This window comes from Ylistrum balloti, unplaced genomic scaffold, assembly GCF_031769215.1.
Source record: "Ylistrum balloti isolate Yb309-2 unplaced genomic scaffold, AGI_CSIRO_Ybal_v1 Utg371002, whole genome shotgun sequence".
Taxonomy (NCBI): Eukaryota; Metazoa; Mollusca; class Bivalvia; order Pectinida; family Pectinidae; genus Ylistrum; species Ylistrum balloti.
In genome coordinates, this window is record NW_026782559.1 from 382,802 (window position 1) to 407,917 (window position 25,116).

At 34.7% G+C, this 25,116-nt stretch overlaps 2 protein-coding genes across 4 annotated transcripts; one reads left to right on the forward strand and one right to left on the reverse strand.

Moving 5' to 3' along the window:
* Positions 1-1,315: 1,315 nt before the first annotated feature.
* LOC132560025 (ubiquitin-conjugating enzyme E2 Q2-like) lies at positions 1,316-9,495 on the reverse strand. The gene is made up of 9 exons (XM_060224683.1): positions 9,331-9,495; positions 8,244-8,360; positions 6,730-6,878; positions 6,372-6,445; positions 6,041-6,114; positions 5,229-5,309; positions 2,458-2,551; positions 2,140-2,216; positions 1,316-1,453 (listed from the first exon to the last, which is right to left on the reverse strand). Exons 1-9 carry the CDS (start codon positions 9,493-9,495, stop codon positions 1,316-1,318), a joined length of 969 nt encoding a protein of 322 aa, XP_060080666.1.
* Positions 9,496-9,725: 230 nt separating this feature from the next.
* LOC132560015 (mucin-3B-like) lies at positions 9,726-22,756 on the forward strand. 3 transcript variants are annotated; one of them, XM_060224672.1, is made up of 12 exons: positions 9,726-9,807; positions 11,429-14,170; positions 14,487-14,631; positions 15,131-15,390; positions 16,733-16,840; positions 17,700-17,820; positions 18,064-18,237; positions 19,468-19,663; positions 20,293-20,405; positions 21,215-21,396; positions 21,921-21,963; positions 22,172-22,756. In XM_060224672.1, the coding sequence occupies exons 1-11, from the start codon at positions 9,753-9,755 to the stop codon at positions 21,944-21,946; spliced, it is 4,122 nt and encodes a 1,373-aa protein (XP_060080655.1). In that variant the 5' UTR covers positions 9,726-9,752; the 3' UTR covers positions 21,947-21,963; positions 22,172-22,756. The 3 variants fall into 3 exon arrangements, with proteins under 3 accessions (XP_060080655.1, XP_060080656.1, XP_060080657.1); XM_060224673.1 differs by lacking the exons at positions 21,215-21,396; positions 21,921-21,963; positions 22,172-22,756 and having other exon boundaries at positions 19,468-19,682; positions 20,293-20,369; XM_060224674.1 differs by lacking the exons at positions 20,293-20,405; positions 21,215-21,396; positions 21,921-21,963; positions 22,172-22,756 and having other exon boundaries at positions 18,064-18,220; positions 19,468-19,635.
* Positions 22,757-25,116: the final 2,360 nt, after the last annotated feature.

Below are 25,116 nucleotides of genomic sequence, written 5' to 3' on the forward strand. Positions count from 1 at the left end.
TTATAAAATCTTGATTTATAAATGCTGCTATATTAGTTACCAGAACAGAATTTCACTACCCCTCCCAACTGTGACTACAGAAATATAACTATCAAAATCAGAGTCCTAACCACCGTGATAATACAACCATGTCTGAACTTCCATTCATACTACAAAAGCAATCCATCTTTGACCTCTATTTGATTTCGACCAGGTATTTGCTTCAAATGGAATCAAGTGTGACCTTTGACCTTTACTGAAGGTCATTATTAGAGGACCAACAAATATTTATTAGATGTGAAACTTGTGTGTTATTGTAATATTTTATAAGATATATTTCATGGATAAAAAGCACCCTAAAAATCACCTAATACTAGAAATTCTCGTCAAATTTTTAACAGCTTACTGATTTGCTGACATGAATTCATGGTTGAAAGCATGAACGAATTTAACAAAATAAAACTTTCATAAAACTTAATGATTTTACAGTAGATCGTGGTGTTTTTTAGATATATCAATAATTTCTACCACTTACAGTCATACTGCAGTCTGTAAGACAAAGCGATTATATCGCCTCATCTAAGTGTGTGTGTTTTTCATTATGACGTACATAATAGAAGCCATGTGTGTGACCTTTTCTGGCCTTCTATTACTTTCCATCAAGGTTACTATCAACTACTGAATGTTCATGGTTTCCCCTTTTACTTTACATGTTATAATCAAACAATAAATATCCCACAATATTACATTGATCCGACAATATGTCTGATGATAAGTCCACCAACATCTCTTGCAGAATCATCTGAAATGATAACTACTCAATACTTACAATGTCTTGTGATAAGCCCACTTTCCTTCTATAAATCAGTGTTTCTGTTTGCCCCTCCCCAAGGATTAATTTTAGAATAATACCATACATATCAAAAACATTGTATCGTTGCTTTGTCTAAATAATCACCATCACCTATTTTCAAATGGACTGATCCCTTACGTCTTACAGCAAAGATTCAAATAATCACTCTGCAAGTCTATGGATTTCTTTACAAAAATATGTGTGCCAATTCAGTCTCAGTGTAATTAATCTACAATAAAAACCACAGGTTTACAATGGCAAAGTCTTACTAATGATGCAAGACCTAAAAACTCACAAGTTCAATGTCATGAATCTTTCTCACAAAAGCATATCAGAAAAACGTTTAGAAATTGGATTCCCTAGTGTTTCAGATACAGTTATAGCAAGTGATGGCTGAAGACACCTATGAAATATCTTCGTAATTTGGAATGTGTCTAAATTTCTTCTTGGTAAGAGTCAATAAACAGTTTGTAATATTTTTTTTCACCATCCGTATCTTTTTACCATACGTGTGAATGCATCTCTCGCTTCCTGTTCCTCATAGGGACGATCTGAATCATTTCTCTCCAGTTGGGCATTCGGGTCACTCATAATCTCGGATCGAATCTGGACCAGGATTGCCTAAAATGAAAGTGTTTGTTATGAGACAAACCTTCTGATTTTAAATCACATATAACCAGCCATGTTAAATGCTACAAGCAAATCAAAGGTGTGTTGTTCAAGTTTCCTCAGGATATACTTGTTATTTTATGTGTACGGATTTTTTTGAGAGCACTTCATGGCCCAATACCTAGTTGTCTTAGGCAACATTTATACAGATATGTTTGTCATTATAAGCATTTTGTAATGCACTGTATAGGAGATAGTCGATGAAATTTCATTTCATTATACTCATGTTCATTAAAGATCAGTGAAAAATGAAACGAAATTGTATGCAATATTATCACATGATTATGAATAGATATGCACTAAATACAACACACGTGTACAAAGCGCAACAACCACAAAATATTACCCCTGTAATTAAAAAATTAACCTCAGGCATATTTCTTGCAGATATCTTTAATTCAAGTCTAAAAAGGTTTTATAAAGGAACCATGAGTGGGTAAAACGAGATCAGACAAGATGTTGGGAAAACACAATACAAAGGAAAGGGGAGTTAACTCTTGTAAAACGCTCAATGAACTGTGTAAAAGTCTTCAGTTTTACCTACCGACAGTGACATCATTCAGATTTAAAGGAAAGTGGACAGAAACATTTAGCAGTAACTGTTGAACATAACCTATTGACAGGACAGACAGCATTACCTCAATATCGTTAGTTGGTGTCCACCCAGAATTCGTCAACATTTGCATGCAGATGCTACCACCTATGGTCACATGACCTGGTAAAGAAACAAACAAGAATGCACATATTTCTCTCTTTATAGCAAGCTGTATATAAAATGATTCATTCTGGACTTTCAAAAACACTTCTTATCTGTGGGTTCTTTTAATAATTATATCACATGTAATTGATTTATTTTTTAAAATTTCCTCGTAGTATATTCATATGTATAAGTTTTTTTATGTGACATCAATAGTGTTCACAAAAACCATCCATTTGTAATTTCTAAAATTTCTTACCTGTTAAAAATTTAAATCTTGGCCGCAAAATTCTAACAAATGGAGGTTTCATTGGATATTCTCCTGGAAAATGCATCTCAACGTAGACAGCAGGCTGTAACAATACACAATACATCTCTATATATAGACAGCAGGCTGTAACAATACACAATACATCTCTATATATAGACAGCAGGCTGTAACAATACACAACATCTCTATATATAGACAGCAGGCTGTAACAATACACAACATCTCTATATATAGACAGCAGGCTGTAACAATACACAACATCTCTATATATAGACAGCAGGCTGTAACAATACACAATACATCTCTATATATAGACAGCAAGCTGTAACAATACACAACATCTCTATATATAGACAGCAGGTTGTAACAATACACAACATCTCTATATATGGACAGCAGGCTGTAACAATACACAACATCTCTATATATAGACAGCAGGCTGTAACAATACATAATATATCTCTATATAAAGACAGCAGGCTGTAACAATATACATCTCTATATATAGACAGCAGGCTGTAACAATACACAATACATCTCTATATATAGACAGCAGGCTGTAACAATACATAATACATCTCTATATATAGACAGCAGACTGTAACAATACACAATACATCTCTATATATAGCCAGCAGGCTGTAACAATACACAATACATCTATAAATATAGACAGCAGGCTGTAACAATACACAACATCTCTATATATAGACAGCAGGCTGTAACAATACATAATACATCTATATATATAGACAGCAAGCTGTAACAATACATAATACATCTCTATATATAGACAGCAGACTGTAACAATACACAATACATCTCTATATATAGCCAGCAGGCTGTAACAATACAAAATACATCTATAAATATAGACAGCAGGCTGTAACAATACACAACATCTCTATATATAGACAGCAGGCTGTAACAATACATCTATATATATAGACAGCAAGCTGTAACAATACATAATAGATCTCTATATATAGACAGCAGACTGTAACAATACACAATACATCTCTATATATAGCCAGCAGGCTGTAACAATACACAATACATCTATAAATATAGACAGCAGGCTGTAACAATACACAACATCTCTATATATAGACAGCAGGCTGTAACAATACATAATACATCTATATATATAGACAGCAAGCTGTAACAATACATAATACATCTCTATATATAGACAGCAGACTGTAACAATACACAATACATCTCTATATATAGCCAGCAGGCTGTAACAATACACAATACATCTATAAATATAGACAGCAAGCTGTAACAATACACAACATCTCTATATATAGACAGCAGGCTGTAACAATACATCTCTATATATAGACAGCAGGCTGTAACAATACACAACATCTCTATATATAGACAGCAGGCTGTAAGAATACATAATACATCTCTATATATAGACAGCAGACTGTAACAATACACAATACATCTCTATATATAGCCAGCAGGCTGTAACAATACACAATACATCTATAAATATAGACAGCAGGCTGTAACAATACATCTCTATATATAGACAGCAGGCTGTAACAATACACAACATCTCTATATATAGACAGCAGGCTGTAACAATACATAATACATCTCTATATATAGACAGCAGACTGTAACAATACACAATACATCTCTATATATAGACAGCAGACTGTAACAATACACAATACATTTCTATATATAGACAGCAGGCTGTAACAATACACAATACATCTATAAATATAGACAGCAGGCTGTAACAATACACAACATCTCTATATATATGGACAGCAGGCTGTAACAATACACAACATCTCTATATATAGACAGCAGCCTGTAACAATACATCTCTATATATAGACAGCAGACTGTAACAATACACAATACATCTCTATATATAGCCAGCAGGCTGTAACAATACACAATACATCTATAAATATAGACAGCAGGCTGTAACAATACATCTCTATATATAGACAGCAGGCTGTAACAATACACAACATCTCTATATATAGACAGCAGGCTGTAACAATACATAATACATCTCTATATATAGACAGCAGACTGTAACAATACACAATACATAAAAGAACAATACACAATACATTTCTATATATAGACAGCAGGCTGTAACAATACACAATACATCTATAAATATAGACAGCAGGCTGTAACAATACACAACATCTCTATATATAGACAGCAGGCTGTAACAATACACAATACATCTCTATATATAGACAGCAGGCTGTAACAATACACAATACATCTCTATATATAGACAGCAGACTGTAACAATACACAATACATCTCTATATATAGATAGCAGGCTGTAACAATACATCTCTATATATAGACAGCAGGCTGTAACAATACACAATACATCTCTATATATAGACAGCAGGTTGTAACAATACACAATACATCTCTATATATAGACAGCAGGCTGTAACAATACACAATACATCTCTATATATAGACAGCAGGCTGTAACAATACACATCTATATATATATGGACAGCAGGCTGTAACAATACACAATACATCTCTATATATAGACAGCAGGCTGTAACGATACACAATACATCTCTATATATATAGACAGAAAATCAACAACCTTTGTTTTAAGAAATACAATACCTTCAATAAATACATGCTTGTATGATATGCTACTTTTCTTTATGAAAAAATCTGACAGAATATTATAAACATGAATACAAAACAAAGTGAGAAATTCCAAGTGTCATTTTATAACTCACCTCTTTCTTGAATTTATCAGCAAAGATCTGGAGATCTCTGCCTAACTTTGATTCTAGGGGGAAATCTTTCAGTTTCACATCCTGTAATAAAGAGACAAAACATGTTATGGTATTCCTTTAATTTAGTATAATTTATCATTGCTTTACGTCCTGACAGCCGGTATCATTAAAGAATGAGGTAGGTTTAGGTGGTGGAGGAACGGCAGAGTTGGTTGAGAAAGTCCATCGTCCTGCCACCAGTACCTGGCAACTACCTCACATAGATCTAGAACCTGTAACCCAGAGGTAGAGGGCTGTGATAAAGATGGTCAGAGGCTTTAGCCATTCAACCGCTGCAGCCAGATTAGTCCATCTGATCCAAATATCAAATTTGTGCAATAAGTCCGCAGCACCAGGGAAAAAATCCCACGAATATTAATGAGAGATTCTAACTTATTCATTCATTTTTTTAAAATAAAACTTTCAAATGAATTTATTGTGATTTGTTTAAAAGTACTGAAGTATTGTCAAACACCAGTATCCTCAAGGTCAGATCACAGTCAGGGGTCAAAAGAATCATTCTAATGCCAGTATCCATAAGGTCAAGAGGTCAACAGAACCGTTCTTAGGGCCATTTAAATTCCAAGGACAGGTCACCTTAGAGGATTGCACGATTAATGGGCTAGAGTATCTTAAGACAGATCACTGTCAGAGGTTAATACAGAGGTCAAGGTTAGATCAACATAAAATCTCAAATACACCATTCTGATGCTAGTGCACAATGCATCTTCATATGGTTTCTTTAGTACCTCTTCAAAGTAGTCTCTACATACCCAAATAAACAGATTATCTCCCCTTGGTCGTCCTTCTATTCCAAACTTGTGGGACTCTTTCATTCCTTTCAAATCTGAAATAAGATGAGAAATTGCTTATAACAAATTCCACTTTACTTATAAGTACATAAACATTACAATCTCTAAATGTTGGCCTTATATGCCAAAAGTACTGTAATAAGCCCATTGGACCTACACATACCCTCCAGCTTAAATTATAGCTTATTACAAGACAATGACATAACATTTTCTGGCATTTCTACTGAACGTGCAATAGACAATGTTGTATAACATTTAAAATTCTATTGTATGTTATAAAATGGCTTGCTACCTCTGAGGAGCCTCTGCACTGCTGCTGGTGTTCCCTGGGCACCAAAAAAGTTGTCCTCATCTTCGTCCTCACTGCTGATGAGATGATAAACCAAGTGGTATAAAACAAAAACATAGAAAGAAATCAATTGTCTAGAGTATGGAATTACTAGCATACAGTAAACTTCATATTCCATTCCTACAATGAGTTTACTGTTACAACTTGTAGTAATGAAAGAAAGAAAAGTGTGTGAGAAAAAAATAATCACTCACTTATGAGTGATGCAGACAGAGGTATCTCTGTTTACATCTGATAAGAGCTGAAAGAATTTAATTATCCAGAACAAGACTAATAAAATAGTGACATCTTGTTTCTGTACCTGGCATTTGGTTCTTTTTCTTTTGGTACCTCCTTTTCATCAGCATCTAAATCGTCATTGCCATAGTAAGTATCATAATCATCATTTTCATCTGATCCACATCCTTCATCATCATCACTGCCATCATTATTCAAGGCTGCTGTCACCAACTGAACCAGAAAATAAATATGGTAAGGGGAGATAATCCATGAACTTACACCAATAGTGTAAGGAATTGGTCATGACTGGGAGAAGAAAACAATTTTGGGTGCAAATATTGCAAAATACTTAATTTGTAGTTATTCTTGATTTAAATTATGTCCATGCATGATTGGAAATATTCCAACAAATAAAGTAGAATAGAAGTTATTGAGAACACTGAAGAATTAGCAAGGTTTGCTTGTTTGTGACATCTTGCAAATACAAGTTTGACTTTCTTCTAAATGTTCAGTGATGGGAGGCCTTTGGTATGTTGCTGAACATGGTTTGCTTTTTAACACCCCCCCCCCAACCTCCCCACTAATTCACTTTCATAATGTCAGAACAGAACGTTTACATGTCATAATATTCCCATTTTGAATTTTACAATCCACCATTGCAAATAACAATCACACATTTTCTTCTATAGTGAATTTGCTTGCAAAGTTTTGTATTTGCAGAAACATTTGTGAATAACTCAAGGGCAATAACTCCTTTAACTTCAATGGAAACGCATAAAGGTTTCACTGAAATATGTACCATGCAGAAGATTATCACTCCAGACAAAATTCTGCACAGGAGAAAGAAATGGATGGCAGTGATTTAATGGGCTCAAAAATTTGAGTCTGGGACTCACACATTTCCTGTGACACTCGCTTAAATTATGAAAACCCACTATTTCTCTTAGTAACAGGTTATGAAGCATCAAAATCTTGGAAATGGTGCTCAGGATACTCCAGAAAAAAAATCCTACAGAAAAATACTGGGTGGTTTGATAAAGACAATGTGATTTTAGCATAACATTCGGTACCATAATCTCAACTTCAGGATATTAAAAACAATTTCTCCAAAAACCCTTTTTTAAACATGAAAAGTGTCCTGATTTTTTTCATTTCCAGAGAAAGTTAAGTTTATCATTGCTTGACGTCCTGTTAACAGCCATGGTCATTTAAGGACAAGCCAGGTTTGGATGGTAGTGGAAAGGCAGAGTTCCTGAAAAATACCCCCCCTCCCCCGACCTGCAGCCAGTACCTGGCGACTGCCCCACTTCAGCCTAAAACCTGCCATCCAAAGGCTAGTGATAAAGATGATCAGACGTCTTAAACACTCAATCACTGACATTGCTTACCTCGATAAGATTTTTTATATTTAATATATAAAGCTTTCCTTTTTACTTAATAACTTACAAATATCTATAAGACCATATTTGAATACTTAATGGATGTACAGTACAATTATAATAAAGATATTTGTAATGAGAATATGTATCTTAATCAGATTGGAGATATACAATTCAGTGATTTACACATTTCTAAATTTTTTTCTTTGATACTTACTGATTTAAGACATTTGTCAACCATATCAAGAACATCTTTGACAGGTTTACCCATCTCTGCTGGCTCCAGCACATCATGTAAATAAGGCAGAACACTGTCATTGTTACTCCATACCAACTGAAAAAACATATACAATGTCTGCAAAAGTTTCCAAAACACACAACATAAACATTGCAAGCAGACAATGGATTACACATTCTGTAACAAGCCCTGTCAGATCTATTACTATTAGGCAGAATTAAATCAAAAGATGCCATTTTATTATACATGTCCTCTAATAAACTCAATAACTGCTAGATTTAGATAATGTATATATTGACTCCATGGGTATACTGCAGGAATAATATGGTACAAATAGGCATGTTAAACACAGCCTAAGAAAAAATTTCATCAGAAACCATTAACACAAACATGTATTCAAACTGCGATCTTTTGAGATGTTTATTAAGCAAACAGTGCAGTTGACGGTTCCTTATTCAGGGCTCTTGATCTGCCAGATTTGGGGCCGATATTCGGCCCCCTTCCCAATGCAAAATTGTATCTTTTTTTCCCAATTTAGACCCCAAGTTCTCCCAATTCTAAGGAAAACACCATTATTTTTCCAAATTCTAAGGGCCCCAGTCCCAAAATGGGGTGTGAGAGCAATGTTATTTGATCACCAAATTAAAGAAAAAAACTGAATCCTGCTGACTTTAATTACACTTTAAAAATGTATGTTTATAAAATATATAAGACAAAAAATAAACTAAAAATAGCAAAACAAACTGATATCCCTTGGTGTTCACAATGTTAAGATCTTCATGTTTTTGTAAATTTGGTATGTTCTTTTACATTTTTGATTATCTGTTGGACTGATTATAACCGCAACTATTTTATATTTTATATGGTATATGGTGCATCAGTCATAACATACAAAGATATTTCAAGACAGACTTGAGTTTCTAAAGTATTTCCAGCATAATAACTTCCTTGTATCTATTAAAACGTGTAAATTAAGCGGAAATCGTTACTGTGATAACCAGTGAAGTATATAGCATTATTTTGACCCTAATCAAATTCGACTTAGAAAGCTCAAATGAATACCAACCAATTTTGTCTTATCGTCACATATTGACAAGTGGAAAACTATATCAGTGTCGGGTACGTGGAATACGACTTTTTTCTCTTCTTCGTCAGAGGATAAAACTTTGAATTTTGATCCACTCTTTTCAGACCAAGCTTCTGATGATATCAGCAACTGTGAGAACTCCATCACTGTCTGAAAATTAAACAATTTGTAAAACGAAAACGTTCTGTCGATCAAAAATCCTCTTCTTTTTCCCTTTTCATGTCGTGTTGCAAGAAAATCAACACAAACAACGTCATGAAAATGTTTGAAATTTACTTGCACTGTTATGCAAGAAAAACAAGCATGTGTGTGATCTAGATTAATATATACGCTGGAATACGAAAAATGTGACGAAATCAAAACGCTTTAAACTTATTTCACTTCCTTTGAAGCGAAAAGAAATGTCGAAAATATCTGAAGTAGAAACGTTAAAGAACCAAATTAATTATCTCACAGGTTTGTATCAATATAAGGGAATAGCAACTGAATGTATGACTTGGGAAAATGTTCAATGTGCTGATGCATGTTTTTTTTGGTCGGTTTGTATCCTGTCCATCTAATCCTAATATCAGTTGTAAATATAGGCTAACATACGTAAAATAACAGTGTTTGTTGAGCTACAATAACGTATATATTTGATTCACAATTCCGGCTATAGGAACCGACACAAAAAATGAGTCGTAATATTGTTAAATTGTATTTTGGTTCGGCCATATTTCAGATGAATTAGCAAGTCCGTAATATAATCCAGTCTGTTCTTAAAAATCTCTTATCGCTTCTTTGGTGGACATTTAATTTGTAAGCCATTTAAATGACTATGGAAGTGGTCATGGGTATAACACTGAGGATTGTATACTTTTAACAAACTTGATATACAAAATTTCTGTAACATTAGTGTCATGATCAGTGTTAGACATTTTTAAGCCCTTGAAACAGCTATGAAAATGATAATGGATATATCAATGAGGTTTGTGCTTTATTTATGGTATGTAGTGGACGGTCATGCAGCCATCTATCACTTCAATTTTTTACGGCTATTACATCACATGTGCAGTAGTTCGTTAACCACCATATTTCACTCCTAGACAGGAAAAAGAGTGACAACTAGCTGCAAAGTGTATCTTTGCTTACAAATTATATCTCCATATCTAAACATGAAAGCAAAAGTCCTGATTTCTTGCAAATTTTATATCAATTCCAAATTATTACACACTCCATATCTCAAATAGTTGTGCATAGTAAAACCCTATAATAGCTATTTGCTCGCATCTTAATTTCGATATATTTATGAATTCATAGCACTTATAATTTCAATAATTTGTTAATGTATTTGCTTCCTTTCAATAGCATCAATATAGACAGGGGGAGAATATATATGTTTTTATTGGAAATTAAAATGTTGAAAGCTTTAGATCGATTGTAAAATAAAAATGATCTCACTGGTTTTAAGATTTAGAGCTGGAAGATATTTCATAGAATTTGCTCACAATATTGATTTTTGTTAAACATATAGTCTGTAGCTAACCAACAGTCAACTGTGTTGGATTTTGAGAAGTCAAGTTTTTAGCACTATTTCTGAGGAATAATTTGAGAAAAAATTCGCAGATTTCATCTGTAAGTTCCAAATGATCCAGCATTTATAGTTGTGCATATATAATGTGCTCATAACTTTCTGGAATTAACAAGTTAAACAACAAACTATGATGATCAATTTGAATATAGGTCCCTTAATCAAATGAGACTGATTATTGGGTTTTCTGTCTTGCCATTTTTCCCGTTTGTCTTGTCCTACACTTCGCATTTGATTGCAGTTTATGTATTAATTATTGTGAATGCAAGAATTTATCATTGCACTAATTTAGCAAGAAATGCTAACATGTTGAAATTTGATTGTACCAAATTAAGTATGTTTACTGTAGTAGGGACTGATTATATGGCTGGGGACGAAAAAGACAACGATGAAAAATGGAAACTCAGTTTTACGTTTGTGTAAATAAGTTTTAAACTATGATGTAGTTTAAACCTCATTCTTTTATATCAGTTATTTAAAGACTTATTTCTTTTTGTTCTTTTTCAGATCTTATCAACAATGCCAAGAAAAAAAAGCAAAGACCTATCAAAAATACGACCCAAACGGTACCTGTAGAGGTCAGAGGTCACCAACAGAAGGCAGGGTCACATCAAGTACCCAGAGAGGTCAGAGGTCATCAAAAGAAGACAGGGCCACATCAGGTACCAGTAGAGGTCAGAGGCCACCAACAGAAGGCAAAGCCACATCACTATGTGAACTACACAAAGACTGATCTACAGAGATTAAATATAGGCCAGCAGCCACATTTTCAGAAATATGGTCCTGAGTGTCAGAAAATGGGGCAGAAACCTCTTAAACAGGGCAAATATGTCTGGACAAAAAAGTCCAGTGCATCAGATCATCATGCACAAGTGATAGCACCAGAACAGCCAACAAGGTTGTCACAATCTTTTATAAAACCACAGAAACCAGGATTAAGATTCTCTTTACCAGTAGAAAAAGGGTCCTCATCTACGTCCCTGCCATTGCCACAAGGAAATAAAGCAAACATATTGACTCTTCAATCATCAGAAGTTGCAACAGATTTAACGACTAGGGGAAGTTTGAACTCATCTGAAGAAAGCTGTATCAACAACAGAAACATTTCAAATACAAAAACAATGGATGGTGCTTGTTTACATTCTCAGTCAATCAAATCTAGAGATATTCCAAAGGAAGCATTAAAACCTGTTTTTCCTGTACAGAATGTCTCCACCAGTGTTGTGCATGTGCCAACATCAGCAGTCTCATCATCAAAAGCTGACATATCTACCTCAGGATTAAAGAGTATCAGAACCCAATTACTCCATAAATTGAAGGGAACTGTTTCTTCATCTATATCAACAAATTCGTCTTCAACATCAATTAGTAAAAGCAGATCTTCACCACAGTTCTCAAATGAGTGTACAAGCTCGACTTATCCACTGATGAAATCACAACTGTCTAATCAAAAGAAAGCTTCTAGTAACAAAGATGTGATATTATTCACAGCCCATTCCAAGTCACCAGAGCCAGTGGAACAAACCGAAAAAAGAAAATTTCCTCCAGTACAAGAGAAAATATCTGTGATCCCCTCTTTTCTAAGAGGTCATTTAAAGAAAAAGTTAACAAAAGAAGTTGAGAATGACTTAACTATAGTGCCTAAAGTAGAGTCTGTGGTCAAGAAATCAAAATCTGCTCAAAATTTGGCATGTGTAGGAAGTGATCATCTTCAGTCTTCCAGGAGGCCTTCATCAGGGGAATTGATTTCTCATTCAAAAAAAGAAACTGATGTACCTGTCAGTGTATATATAGGTGCTAAATCCTCTAATATGCCTTTGAAGGAATTTTCATCAGATATGTCTTCCAATTCGTCTACAATTGAAACAATCTCTCAAAGCCAAGGTAGTAAACAGCCTAGTACAGGCACTGATTCTTGCCCCTCAGGAAAGTTGGGTTCTATTGTGGACCCTGTAAGTGATTCCTCCGAGACAATAAATGCTTGCAAAACTCAACGTGTTTTGTCTGTAGAAGATATAAATCTGGAATCCAGTTCACATGTGCAACTCTGTCCATCAAAAGATTCATCGTCTGTATGCAAAGCATTAAAATCTGATCAAGTTGTTGCATCAAATTCATCAAAAATGTGGGACGCAAATTTTGACCAGACCAAGGAAAATCAGTTAAAGAGTAGTTCAACAGGATCGAACTCAAGTAGTTCCATATTGTCCGAGATGAATGCTAGTTTATTGCGTGAAGACGAAAAGTCTGTTTCATCTGCTCCTCCATTGAACAGTTCTGCTATCACTGCTTCCAGTCCATCAAAACCTATATCTGCCTCATCACGTTCCCTTGTAAGATGTACCAAAGAGACTAACAGTGCTATTGGTATAGGGTCCAAAAAAGAAATGCATAGAACAGTTCAAGTATCGGTCACTTCATCAGTTTCCTCACCTCAGAAATCTAGTCAACAATCCCCAATTAAAACTATCTTATCTCCAAGTAAAACAAGCACTGTAGAAAAAATGGACTCTCGTAAGGATACTGTTCTTCAGCTTACTGAGAAATTAGCAAAAACACAAGCAGAGATTAAACGGATGACTCGCAACATTACAAACAGTCAAGTGACAATGAAATCTATCGCTGCAATAAAGAAAGAAAAGTCAGCACTTAAGTCACTGCCAACGAAGGCCAAGTCATTACAAGGAATGACGACTCAAAAATCTTACAAAAATGGCAGAGAAAATTCTTCTAAGGGATCAAAATATCCGTTAAAGAAAGATTACACTTTTCCGTACATATCAAACAGCTCAAAAGCTCAGTCTCAATTTAAAAGATTTTCAACAATGTCACATGTCGTCTTTGATAAAAAATATTCTTTAAATAAGAAAGTAGCAAAACGTACAGACTCTGGCAGTAGCACACCTCAAACATTAAGATCTGTTGTAACTCCAAGTAAAACGCAGGTGGTAGCAAAAGTGATTAAATCAAAATACAAACTGTGGAAAGTGACATCTGGTGTTAAAAGTCCACTGCCACACTACAACAGCAAGCCTCCAATCTTCTCCAGTAGGAATTTCTCAAACAGAAGAAGGTTCTCCTTTCCTAGACACTTCAGCTACTATGACAACAGAGGGAAAGGTCATGGTTGGGTGAATCGTTATGGACATGGTTCTTACCCACATTTAGGAATGAGGAAGCACCTAACGTACCCAGGAACAAGGGATAGATTGCGACAGTACTCGGGGCGTGGGTTTCCTATACATAAAGGTAGGTGGAAAATCTGGTCGTGAACATTGTGTGAAACATATTGAGCTGTTGTTAAAGAACACAATAAGACATGTGCCTGCCAAGCTTTTATCATCTAAAAGAGCCAATTAATACCATACCCATGCCATTCAATGCTTAATCAGCCTTATATACAAGAAGGAAAAAGAAATGCAGTGGAAATAAAACGAACAAGAGCAACTCTTGACAATTTATTTTTGTAGCTGTTCATATCCTAAAAGTTGTTTCGGAATATCTGTTATTGTAAATGTAGTTATGGTAACGTTTACATATTTGTATGTATTTTTATATTTTCTAGGTGTGTATCCTGTCATCAATAGAGGATTCTATCACTCATACTTTCCTCAGAAGGTCAAAATGTCACACCATCTAAGGTCAAAGGTCATCTTTGACAAGAAATACGTTTTGAAGAGACTGCAGTATGACAATAGTTCCTCTTCCAGGTTTGTTTTTAATAGAATCCGTGACATCTGTAGGAATTGAAAGCTGGTGTGTTCAGCATTATTGGTGTTTGGTGAGACTTTTTAGTCCAGAGTGGAATTGTCTTCTGATATTAAAATTTGTGAAATATCTATACCTATAAATTTTAAATGTCTGGTAGTTTTACATTACTTGTGAAAATAGTGCTATTTTCTCTATAACTAATTAGAGTATGCTAAACTTTGAAGAGTTTATATTCATACTCCAATCTTTTGAGGTTACACAAGGAAGTATATGTATATAGGCGATTTACATGAAGAAGCTTGGGAATTGTAGTTTGAGAAACAAATTGCTTTTAACACACAGCAAATGAAAGGTATCGTGCTCAAGGGAAATTTTGTTACCAAGGTAATTTTTATGTATACACCAAGCGGTTTTGTTTGAATAATTTCCAATTGTCACTTGTACATTTTTTCAGTCAGAATAATTTATAATACTATTTTACTCAAAAATTCATTACAGTTTCAAATCAGTCAAAGGAAGACCAACCATGTCAGTTTCCTCTGGTGCTTCTGGAGTATCAGCTTCACCATGCCCATCCATCTCTACTCTACGGCCATCTAGAGCTCCTGGGAAATCTAGTTTTGTGGTTATCAATGGCATGTTGTATAAATCTAGCTCCAAAAGTCTTGTCAAAACTTCCCCTGTCAAGACACCAGTAATCAAGTCTGCAGCTTCTAGGATATACGATAGTGTCAAGGCCTCCAACATTGTGGTAAAGAGTAAGTTTTGTCAGTGAATACACCAATGTCATTTGACTGTGAACTTCTGTAATATGATGGATGACATTATATAATAATGTCATATTTACAGATATTAAGTTAACTTAGATATCAGATTTGTAAGAACCACACTTACCAGGTACATGTCAGCTGCTATATGTCTGTAAACTGTGTTTGTTGTTTTATTTGAAAAAAATTTTTATTATGTTATAAAATTACGGATGTCACTTTGATAGAAATAACTATTTGAATATTCGTTTGATTCAGTATTTGAATATTTAAATATTCATTTTCATGTAAATTTCATATATTACCCAACTTCTGCTTTTAAGAGTGCAGTCATTACACACTAAGCCTACTGTACCGGTAACATTTTCATAGAACAGAGTGATACCTACAATGGCTCGTTGTTTTCAATATGATGAACATAATTCATAAGGAGTTAAAATAAAAATGTTAGCTACAAGAAATAAAATCAGTGTCTAGACCTCTGAACTAGGTTTTAAAAAAATGCAAAAATAGCATTGAAATGACACAGGAAATGGTAAGATGTGTAATCTGATAATTGTAGTAATACTTCGTACCATCAATTGTTTCACTGTTCAGGTATATACAAAACTAGTGCTAAATCCACTATAATGATAGTCTGTATTAGTATTAGGCCCAGAACAATGTGAATTCAAAGTAAATGAAAACAAAAAGTAATGTTGAAACAGTTGGTCATACAACACTGTGTATTGAAATCGGTAAAGAATTTCTCTAGTAACATGTCAATATGTTTATTATTAGACTATTCAGGAAGTTCTCATCATCGACAAAGCAATAAGAATGTCTATTGTAAGATAACATTGGATGTTCGTATTACCTGTATTTTATAATTACTGTCCATAAACAGAAATGACCTAATTAAATCTTATTAAAGTGACCGACAACACTGTAAGACCAAGTTTTACAAAAACATTACAGGTACGGATTTTATCTTTCTTTTTCACGCGCATGGTGACTTCAGGCCCTCTGGAAATAGGCTAATTAGTGTTAAGATGAATTGGACAAATGTACTAATTAATACCTTGGTAATTTAGCTGAAAATTCTATTTAAAAAAATTGGATTATTTGTCAATAGTAAACAGCTTAATTTGAGTGATCTTCCAGATGTTTATATCTTGCAATTATCAAAACAAATATTCAAATTTCATTTTTTTTATTTGAGAGACACATGATACCTATGTACAGTACCTTAACAAATTTTTGTGATACAGTGGCTGTGCCGTTTTCAGATTTTTCTTGTCATTTATGTAACCCAAATGTGTTAATTGGCAAATTGTAACCTTTTATTTACCAGAGATGGAGCCGAAAAGTATGAAGGTGGTAACAGTTCGTGGAGTCCAGTTCCAGATGGATGCCAGTGGCAAAACTCTGCGAAGGGTTCATTCAGCATCCAGTAAATTAGGTTGTGTTTTCTCCCATTTCTTACTTTCTATTAGAAATAACTCCAGAATAGAAGCAATTAATGTTTAATTGTATGGAAGCTTATAATTGCCAACAAATTATGGCACACTCCTCCTTTTCTAGTATTGAATGTAAATTCCCCTTGTATTTGTCAATCCTATATATAAATGTGTATGTACAGCCTGAGCTGATCTCGCTGAATAACTGACAGTCTCAAAATGTTCCATATATCATGTGCATAGTATACCTTAAGTCTAAAACCACTAAGTCACTTAAGAAATAATAATTTATGACTAATTATTCCATTCCTGATATGGAGTTATGATCACTTTCAATCTCTGCTCTCCAGGAATGTTTCATGGCAAAATTGAAGGCGCAAGAGAATTAATTTGATTGGTCTAAACCTGATTTAAGGAGAAAAAAAATCAGAGCAATCACAGACTTAAACACTTTTTTGAAGATTACGAAGGAGCATTAACCAACTTTAAATCTAGAACGATATACCGTTATGTGATCTTTAGATTCATTTGATGTTTATCAAAGGATCAAACTAGTCTACCTGTTTTATCCACAAGGTGTCATACATAGAACCTTCAATTTTGCCATAAATGTTCCAAGGGTGCAAAGGGTATAACCACTGGAGTTATCTCCCTTTAACTGATGATCACAGTTGTTAAACAAACTAAGTTGAGTCTGTCATTCATTTGTAATTTTTTTTTGTAAACTTTCCATTTGAGAGCCCATATCAGACAAATAGTGTAAAATCAGTATTGGAATAAGTTGGAATGCATGGTATACTCTTGTACCTCAGTGACTCCTAATCGATGCTGTTCAATAAACAAATGTTCTATCATATCCAGGAAGCTCCCATCAATCACCTACAACAGTTAAACGTCTTGACATTGGGGGAGTAACGTTTATAAGGAACAGTCAAGGTGCTCTCGAGAGGGTCGGCTCTGCGAACACACGGGTTGTTGCCAAGTAGGTTGCCTTACTTAAATAGTTTTCATTAATTTAATATAGTACATTCTACTGGTCAGTAATTATTTTTGAAGTTTTGTTGATTTCACCATTTTAAGTGAATTAAATTCTTCAGTAATTTTTCTTTCTATATGTTAATGCGTTCTATCAAATATACAAAATTATTATCAGGATTGACACAATCATTTTTTCGATTATAAAAAGATGGATTTTGGTAAGGAATATAGAAATTTTTCTCTCCAGCCGTGTGATTCACAGAAGCATTGCAGCAGCAACAGCCCTTAGACGAAAGAGGAACAACACCCAAAGCACACTCTCCAAACAGTACTGTCTCTTTTTCAACAGGTTTGGAAAGTGCAAAAGGGGCAGCAAATGTCCCTACATCCATGATCCAGACAAGGTAGCTGTCTGTACCAGGTTTGTCAGATTTATATCTTTTATTATAGTTATTATCATGCAATAAGCCAAGAGAGTTGACAGCAACGACCTCCAACTATAAGTATGGAGGTTGACCTATTCCAGGACAATAATATAGCATTTGTTTTAATTAGGTCATCTCACTTGAAGGGTCAAGATGACTTAAAGTCATCATGCTTTGTGTGTCGTTGTACATAAACTTTTTCTTTAAAACCTTACTTCTCTTTCATACCTGGATTGATATCTAGCAAATTTGGTCTGATGCATTATTGGGTGAGTACAATAATTTCCTAAATTCAGAATTATGATTTGACCCCTACGGGTCGAGGGACGGAGGCTGAAAGGGGGAGGTGCTGAAATTAGATTTAAAACCCTACACCTCCTCTCTGCCTGGTTGGGTTTCAAGCTTTGGCCTGTTTCATCAGTTAGGGTAGGCAAATATTTCTTAAATTCAGAAATTTGATTCAACCCCCTAGGGACTTTGGGGATGGGGCCCAAAAGGGAAAATAAGACAAGATTGTATCTTTGAGAGTGGAAAAGCATTTCTTAAATACAGGAGGTTGATTAGAACCCTAGGGACCTGGGGATGGGCAGGGCCTCAGATGAGAAAATTAGTCAATATTTTGCTTCCAACTGCTATTCATTCTTAATGCTTGAATTGATTTCAACCAAATTTGGTCTGAAACATCATTAAGAATGGAGAATCATTTCTTAAATTCAGAAAGTTGATTTGACCCCTAGTTAATAGAAATGACCTTGATCCAAATGACTTCTTCTCAATAACCAAAAGGACTAGTGTGTTAATATTGGACAACTTTCAAGGTCACAGGGGTCAAATGTGTTAAATGATTATGCAACTTCTTTTCAATTACTGAAAGGCCAAGGGTCTTGATATTAGGCCTGTTCAACAAGCAATTTATCCAGAGTAATGGCAATTGTGTAGTGTATGTATAAAGAATAGGATTTTAAGCTTGCAGAAAATGTCTTGACGAACCAACAATATCTTCTATGTAAGCTGTAGAGTAGTTGAGCAATTTAATTTAGGCCTATTGTGCCTCTTTCATATATAAGTCAGTTGACCGTTAAGGCCCATGGGAGTCTTGTTGAAACTGCTTAAGATTTCGGTCAACTTATTAAAAGAGGTTGACTTATTGTTAGGCAAATATAGTAAACTGTATTAATGATATCCTGTGTAAAGATTTTAGTCTGTCCTACATTGGTTTTTTCCAGGTTTCTGCGAGGGACATGTCAAATGACTGGCTGTCCATTCTCACACAAAGTGGTAAAAGAGAAGATGCCTGTCTGCTCTTATTTCCTGCGTGGTGTCTGTAACAGAGACAACTGTCCCTACCTCCATGTTAAGGTCAACAAAAATGCATCAGTCTGTCCAAACTTCCTCAAAGGATTCTGTCCCTTAGGAGAAAAAGTAAGAACTGTTGGAGCAGGTAAAAAAAATGTATTGCAGACAACAGCCTCTGTGAGACTGGCAGTCTCTGTATTGTGTTTGTGTGCTTGGTGAATGAACACCCAGGTGCAATCGATCTATGTGGTAGATGGCGATTACCTCATTGATCGTGAACTTCAGTTTATCCAAGACATAATTAGACAAAACCAAGATAGCATAGAGCAGTCTGCAACCTCAGCTTCTCGAGAAACATAATCGGCCTTGTGTAGGAATTGATCCACATAGTTGCTCTTCATTTGTCCACTATTCTAGTAACAGCTAGACAACATTTCATCAATTTCCTGCACTATTGAGATGTATTTTCAATTTTTCTGTGAAAATATTTCATTGGTACCTAGGAAAACAACAGCCAAAGAATGACTGTATTTGGGATCCATCATTGTAACTTTTCTAAGTTTACCAACTAGAAAATAAGGAGAGAGAAATTATCCAACTACTCCTGCATGATAAAGATAGAGAACTCTCACTTCAAAGGAAAGGGCATTTTGTAATCCCTTGGGTGGGTTAACCTTATTGTACACCCTGACATGAAAAAGAGTCTTATAATCTTCCGTCCACAAAGACATTGAGAATAATGATTTGTATTTCAGTGTAAGAAGCAGCACACACTTGAGTGTCCAGTCTTCACCAGAACTGGCCAATGTCCAGACCGCCACACTTGTCCATTGATCCACAAAACAAGGAAAGACAAGCCCAGGAGAAAGTAATATATGATATGTGCTGATACTGAGAAATAAAAAACTTTATCAATTTTTTATTTCTCAGTCACAAGATTACCTTCATCTTCAATCATTTTGTCTTACTTTATTTATACCTTGTACATTCCAATAGCTCCAATCGAATATTTTAATTATTTTGCGGTAATTAAATTGGGAAATGGCAATTTTTGCACACTTCCAAGCAGATTGGTTGAATTCAGTGATCTATAGTGACTCCTGCAATGGAATATTTTTTAATGAAACCACAATTGTTTGAGTGCATATATCACGATAGACTTTACCCATACAGCCAAGGGTGGTGCAGTGGTACTGCACTTGCCTTTCACTTAGCCGTCTGGGACATCAAAAGGTAAGGGGTCAACTGGATGACCACATGGGTTTTCCCCAAGGACTCTGGTTTCCTTCCACAGTAAGACCTCTGTATGTTTACATTCAGGCCAACAAGGGTGATTAGTATAAGTCGGGACAACTTGTTTGGCAATTGTTGTTAAAATAAATGAAATTTATATATGGCCAATTTCTGCTGAGTTCAACAAATATCAGTGCCATTTTAAAGATAGGAATGCTGGATCTAATTTGAAAACCAAACTTCTGCAAAACTTTGGTGATTTTGGCATCATGATAAGTCTGCAGCAACTAATTTTGACACACAGACTATTTTACTGAAATATTACTGTTGTGTGGTATCCCTTTCTGAATTTGCAGCATTGAATTTTCACTAAATTATAAAATTTGACAATTTAATTGCGCACGAAAGAAAATTGATTTACAGTTAACTTGTTTTCTGAATCAGGAGATCAACAGCCGTCTCACAAAAAGAGCTGCATCATGTGACACTGAAAAGGACGGCAACAGACTCCGGCAATACTGAGGAGGACAACACATCTGGGATTCCATTCAAACTACAGAAACTTCCAATATTTATCTCTCTCGGTAGTGAGATTGGAAAGGAGTCAGAAACACCAGCAGAACAGGGTAATTGTTTTTTAATGTGTTTTTTTTTTTACAGGTATTTTACAAATTACCTATACTTGACATCTAAAAAAGTTCATTTCTATATTTTGACATAAAAGAATATTTCAAATTTATGATATTCATTGGTTACTTTGAGCTCATGAATTCAGTGGTTTCAAGCGTTCTCTGCTTTCTACACATTGTAATATTTAACCATAAGGACATTACAATGTGGCTTCATTCCCCTTGTCAGACTTTATGAAAGGGACCTGGTATCACAGCCATTCCTTTCAATGTTCTTTGCAGCCAGATTCTGAAAAAACCATTTCATGGAGTGTGATCACACTTACCATACTTATTTCCCTTCGCGAAAGGATGAACTCTTGTGATTTTCAGAGTCAGGGGGTCAAAGGTCAAGGTCATTCGGGGCCTGCTTAAATAAAATCCAAGATCAGGTTTGTGTAGTGTACCAAAGAATCACTTTGCACTTACCCTGTGAAAATGTTGCTATGTGAACACTAATATGTATTTCAATTCTGTTTCAGCCATTCGCATCAAGCCTCAGTTATGATGCACAAAAAAACACAGGTAATATTTAAATATAGATCAATGATATTTGCAGGATAAGAAAATAGAGTAAAATTTCTTAATACACGTAAATTTTTATTTCTAAAATGAAATTTACAAAAGAAAAAAGTGAAACAATATTGATTAAAATACAGAAAAAAACATGATTTAGTTAAGTGAGGCAAGGATTTGAATATGATAGACCGTACAACTTGTTTTTCTTCCACAGGTAACAGGTTTGCTTGGAATCAGTGACGGTTAGTGTATGAATTTGTCATATTAAATTGTGCTTGATATTGCAAGCACCTGCTGTCAGGAAGCTATTTTTTCATTGTTATTGCTCTTGTCATTGATAACATCCTTAATGCAGTTTAGCTGTGATACAATTAGAACTTGTGAAAATATTTATTTTTGGTGCTAAAGGATAATGGTTAAAGACCAATATATATATTACTATCAATTTAATTGTCAGTGTCAGGAGATTAATATAATGATCTTAGCTGCAAAGACAGGCGAGTACTTGAATCTAGTAAGCATCACACATTCCAAACTGAGGTGTTTTGGTATGAAAAACCTTTTGGAGTGAATTTCATATCGTTTTAAAATTACTTGTTTTGAAGCAAATGTATGGTTCACAATATCATTGGGTTTTTTTTCTGTTTTCATTTTCATCTAGAATAGTATCTCACATCACATCAATTCTTCAATATTTAAAAGTTCTTGCATACTGCATGCTTTTAATTTTTGCAATGATCTATGAATTGTGCAATGGTTTTGTAAAGATGTGATATTTTAATAAAAACTATATTTTCAACATTGTTTTGGTTTTTACTTTCTGAATGGCGTACTTTTTCTGCAAACTAAGTTCATAACAAGGATAGTTACTGATGTTAAGATATTAATAATATTGCAGAACACTTTCCATTAAAATGGCTATCGTATAACAGGACTCCGCAAACAAAAACATGCATGATAGGTCCTGGGGAGTTTTTTCAAGTTTTTCATCTGCATGACTCTTTCAATCACTAGGTATTGTCTCAGCGGTTAGAGTCAGTGTGCTGGTGATGTTCTGTAGTAAACATCCTTATTTTAATGTGACATTTAAGTTATATCACTTCCACAACAATTCCTGTTTGACAGACCTAGAGTCCATTCATTCGCTAGCTAATTTACTGGGATAGTCTTTCATGGAGAAGGTGAAACAACTCTAATTCAATTTATGATGGCCAATGTACAGTGGTCTTGCTTCGAAGTCTTTCTAGAATTTGATCAGTGCAGGAATTTCCCAGAAATGGTAGTAAGAAAATTACCTGCCTGACAGTTGATAATTTCAATGAAAGTCCAAGTTTGGACTCTTTTTAAAAAGATATTTTGTGGTCACCATGCAAAATTAAAATGTCCAGTTACCATTTTGTCATTTGGAATTATCAAAAGGCTGAAAACCGGAACTCATCTACAAAGGGTTGCTACCTGATAGCTTTGCAATGAATATTGTAAAATTCTGACCAAGTATTGCTGAAAATGAATGAATGAATGGCTGTCTTGAAGATGCCTTGTGATATGGCTGGGGGCCTTTCAAAATATCTATTGATTGGTTGGCAAATGGATGGAACATTGGGTGTGAATTTCGTCCGGTTGTTTGTTTAGTGAACATCCAAGGTCATTTTGAGGTTGGATTTCACTGAATAACATACAAAAGGTCCGTCGCATGCCTTTCAGAACAATAAGGACACACCATAATAGACTGGTCTCTTGTTCTCACCCTCCAGAGGAACTTCAACCGTCACGGGAAGGGAAAATGGGACTAGCACCTTAACCTTACATGGATCAACGCTCTACCACCTCTACTGCGGCACCTGAATGGAATACGAAAGGAAGTCAGCTCCATAAGGTCTCAATATATCTCTAAATAGAATCAATAATCTGAAGTGCACGTGTTTCTTTAAAAATAGTTTTTGTTTGCAAAACTATTATACTGTTTATAGGTACACAACAAAACGATTTAAGGAAAAGTGGTACGGTCCTATACCACCTTTGCTACAGCTGATAAATGCTGCTAAAATATGTATATACACACGTGTTCGACGGGGTTTTTTTTTTAATAAAAATTACGAAATTTACTGAATTATGGGGCTAGTGCAATTCCCCTGTAAATTCAGAAATTTCTTTCAATCAATTATTAATTTCATTAGTCACTCCTAGGTTTCAAAATTTAGCGTCATTGACGAATCCTAAAAAGACGAAAAAGATGTGTGATGAAGTTAATTTGTTGGCACTACTGTAACTAATTTTAAATTGTTTTTAGTACTTAAAAAATATCAATCCTTGTTCGCTATTACAATACAGATAATGAGATCGCAGTTATTCAAAATTTGCTAAAACATTCATTACTTCTACTTTGATAACTATGCTATATTTAGTAATCTTGCTCTCCTGTCGACATTTTGCAAAGTTTGATATCGATGTCGTCACGACAATTGTCACGTGCCGAAATTAATGCAAACACTTAAGAGTTGCTAAATATCCCTTGTCTTCTCAAATCGTCACGTTTCCTTCGTTTACTCTCATCACAGAATCATTTTTTTCACATAAGCGCAATATTAGATCTGATCTGATATCATTTCATAGCTAATTTCGATTTTTATTTTACCAGTTGATTCTATTCAAATCGTAAAAGTGGAAGGTCATTACATTTCGTGCATATTCCAGAGTTTGACAACAGCAAATTTCAGAGCCGTTGAGAAATTACTAAAACGATAGTCGTCTTTGTCACAAAAAGATATAGTAGTATGATCACGTAATTATTGGACAGAAAGAACGGACCGGTACTCCTCGGAATGTGTACCATACCCCCTTAACGTTGTTGGGAGAGACTATGGTAAACACGTGCCTGGCTATGAACTAGGACCATCATCAACTATCGCGATATGTTACATAATATCTTATAGAGCTATCAGACGCAACCAAATGCAATAAATAAATGTTCAGCGCTTTTTGTTATTTGATTTCACTATCCGTTGAAGCTAAAATTAAAAATACTGATATCTCTAATTTCGCGGTCTTCTGTCTCTCATCCCAAAGGCTGTTATAACACTACGATGTGTTATCGGACACAATCCCAGATTGAAAAAAAAATGATAAAAAACAGCTTAACATGTCGCATACTTGCGTTCA